This window comes from Pteropus vampyrus, unplaced genomic scaffold (genome assembly GCF_000151845.1).
Source record: "Pteropus vampyrus isolate Shadow unplaced genomic scaffold, Pvam_2.0 Scaffold143, whole genome shotgun sequence".
NCBI classification, from domain to species: domain Eukaryota; kingdom Metazoa; phylum Chordata; class Mammalia; order Chiroptera; family Pteropodidae; genus Pteropus; species Pteropus vampyrus.
In genome coordinates, this window is record NW_011888924.1 from 3249259 (window position 1) to 3252147 (window position 2889).

At 63.6% G+C, this 2889-nt stretch overlaps 1 protein-coding gene across 3 annotated transcripts in view; it reads left to right on the top strand.

The window, feature by feature from the left end:
* Positions 1 to 2889, top strand: part of LIMD2 (LIM domain containing 2) — a 3175-nt gene extending 286 nt beyond the window's left edge. The window contains exons 1-5 of one of the 3 annotated variants that reach the window (XM_023535646.1): positions 7 to 102; positions 897 to 990; positions 1271 to 1315; positions 1395 to 1534; positions 1620 to 2889. In XM_023535646.1, coding sequence (XP_023391414.1) covers positions 949 to 990; positions 1271 to 1315; positions 1395 to 1534; positions 1620 to 1779 — 387 coding nt within the window. In that variant the 5' untranslated portion in view covers positions 7 to 102; positions 897 to 948 and the 3' untranslated portion in view covers positions 1780 to 2889. The other 2 variants (XM_011368551.2, XM_023535647.1) reach the window with 2 other exon arrangements.

The window sequence follows — 2889 nt, forward strand, 5'->3', positions numbered from 1 at the left end:
CGGGACCACTGGCAATTGGCGGCAGCTCGCGCCTCTCCTCCCTCGCACCCGAGGCGTCCCCGCGGAGACCGATCCCCGCCCCGCGGCCCAGGCCGGGGCCCGGTGAGACCCACGGGCAGGCGGCCGGGGGGAGGGGTCTGCAACCGGTTCGCAAACCGGGGCGCCGAGGTGGGGGCTGAAGGGGCTGCCGACCCCGGGTTCCCGACGTCCAGCTCCTCCGCTCGTCGCTCTCGCCTGGGGTCCCGAAGCCAGCGGCGGGTCTCCGGGGCCGGCTTCCAGGAAGGGCCTCCGGGCGGTGGCGGGGCCGAGCCCCTCTCAAATGGGCCCGCGAGGGTACCGGGTCTGGGGTCCGGTCCACGCAGATCAGAGGGCAGAGGAGCTGGGTGCCCAGGCGGCCCGGCCGGCGAGCGCTGTCCAGGGGCTGGGCGGGCCGAGCTGGGGGCGCCCGCGGTCTCGGCGCCTCGGCTCTGCGGTGGGCGACATTGGGCCGGGGGCAGGAGTGAGCAGCGGGTTGTCGCTGCGACCTCGCCCGGCCCGCCCTCTCCTGACCTCCCTCACCCCAGGCGGGGACCTGGTCCGCGGGGCGCTCAGGGCGGCTGCGCAGATCCCCCTTCCCAGCCGCTCCCCAGTGCCCGCTAGCTCTGTTCTTCCCCCAACACATGGTTCCACTCAGGGACCCCTGCCCCTTGGGGAGCAGCCTGGGGGGCGGGCGGGCGGGAGGAGGGGGAGATGGGTGAGGGGCGGAAGTGGCAAGACCCAGAGCAACAGGAAATGACTTAGGGAAAGTCCCAACCACAGCCCCCCAAGGCCCCTGCCTGTAAACACCCCCACCCACACCCCCACCCTGCTGACTGGGGAAGGGCTTGCGGGGCCGACCAACCGACTTCCCCTTGCAGAACCCAGCGGGTGCCGCGTCTCCACCCGGGCCTCCATCACTTCCAACCAGCCATGTTCCAGGCTGCAGGAGCCGCCCAAGCCACCCCCTCTCATGTAGGTGCCGCGTCTCCACCCGGGCCTCCATCACTTCCAACCAGCCATGTTCCAGGCTGCAGGAGCCGCCCAAGCCACCCCCTCTCATGTAGGTGATCAGCCGGGTGGGAGGACGCCCAGGACAGGCGTCTGGCCTGGGAATGAAGGGGTGAGGAGTGGTGTGATTGTCTACCACTCTTTGCACCCCACCCCATAAGTGCCCCTGGGATCTGGGCTGGTGACTGCAGCGAAGGTCTGGGGCATCTCAACTGACCCTGCCCCAACTGGCCCTCTCCCTCAGGAAGCCAAAGGCGGTGGTGGCAGCAGCACTGTTCAGCGCTCTAAGGTAGGACCCTGAAGGTGGGTATGGGGGGAAAAGGGATGGGTGCTGATCAAGTCCTTGGCTGAGTCTTTACCCACAACAGTCCTTCAGCCTTCGGGCCCAGGTGAAGGAGAGTTGTGCCGCCTGCCAGAAGACTGTGTACCCCATGGAGCGGTTGGTGGCAGACAAGCTCATTTTCCACAACTCTTGCTTCTGCTGCAAGCACTGCCACACCAAGCTAAGGTGCGCCCTTGCCCTGCCCTGCCCTCACCTTGCCCTCACCTTCCAGCCCTGACCCAACCTAACCACAGTTGTTCTGCTTCTGCAGCCTGGGCAGCTACGCGGCACTGCACGGGGAATTTTACTGCAAACCCCATTTTCAGCAGCTGTTTAAGAGCAAAGGCAACTATGATGAGGGCTTTGGCCGGAAGCAGCACAAGGAGCTCTGGGCCCACAAAGAGGTGGACCCTGGCACCAAGACAGCCTGAGACCTCTCTGACCTCCACTCCCTCTGTAGAGGCCTGGAGCAGGGTGGTGGGAAGGGTGGGAAAGAGATTAGACCTGGGCTCCGGTGGGGGGACAGGGTGGGAAAGGGATGAGGCCATCTTGCTCAGGCAGAGGGTTATGGGGGCAGAGCTCTGTTCCAAGATTCCTTCATTCTTCCTCAGTGGGTGGAGATTTGGGAACCAGGATTGGGGGTTGCTCACCACCCTGCTTCCTGCTTCTTCCGGCCTATCACGCCTCACCCCATGGCCCCCTGGGAGGCCCCCAAGTCCAGCTTCCCTATCTAGGTGCCTTTTCTCCAGCAAGGAGTCAGCATGCCCCCCTCAGGGTCCTAAGCCCCCTCACTGCCATCCGGGGGCCCTGTGTGGCCCCCATGTCTCCCCATCTACCTCTGCCCTTAGCCTGATTCTGAGCCATGGAGACTTGGGAGGATGGAGAGCCAGAGTGCCCCTGCTGGGCCTCGGCATGCCCACCAGGGCTCAGTGGGGGAGGGGAGAGGAAGTGGAGCAGCCCTGCAAGGCAAGGCAGGGCATGCCCCAGTGGGGCTTGGGACCATCTCGCCCCACCGGCATCAAGAAGCAGAAGCTAAAACTCCTGCGAGGCTGAGAGCCACAGAGACTAGCGGTGATCTGGCAGCGGCCACACTCCCCTCCTCTTCTGTTTCTGCCGGTTCTGACTGTTGTGATCAACCCCGTTTTAAACATGTTTCAAGAGATCCTGACTCTGTATTATGTGGCCTAATGGGGGGCTCTGCGGCAGGAAGGACACAGACTCATCATGCAGAGGTGAAGAGGGGGTACAGGGTCAGCCCAGAGCACTCCTGACCTTGATGTGATGGGGGCCTGGTGATAGGCGTCAGAAAAGGGTATGTCCTTCCCAGGCAGGTCTCTATGCTATCAAACACAGAATGTTTTATAACCGAAACTCCTTTGTCCCTCCACCTTACGTTGGCTAAAAGAGGGCCAGGCCGTCAATGGGTAATGGTGCCGGGCCTCACTGAACTTCGTTATATTGGGGTACAAGGCAGAACCCTTCTGCTGAGTCCTTGTCTGGGCCCCTTTTGCCCTGGAAATCAGTAAAGGGAATCAGCAGAT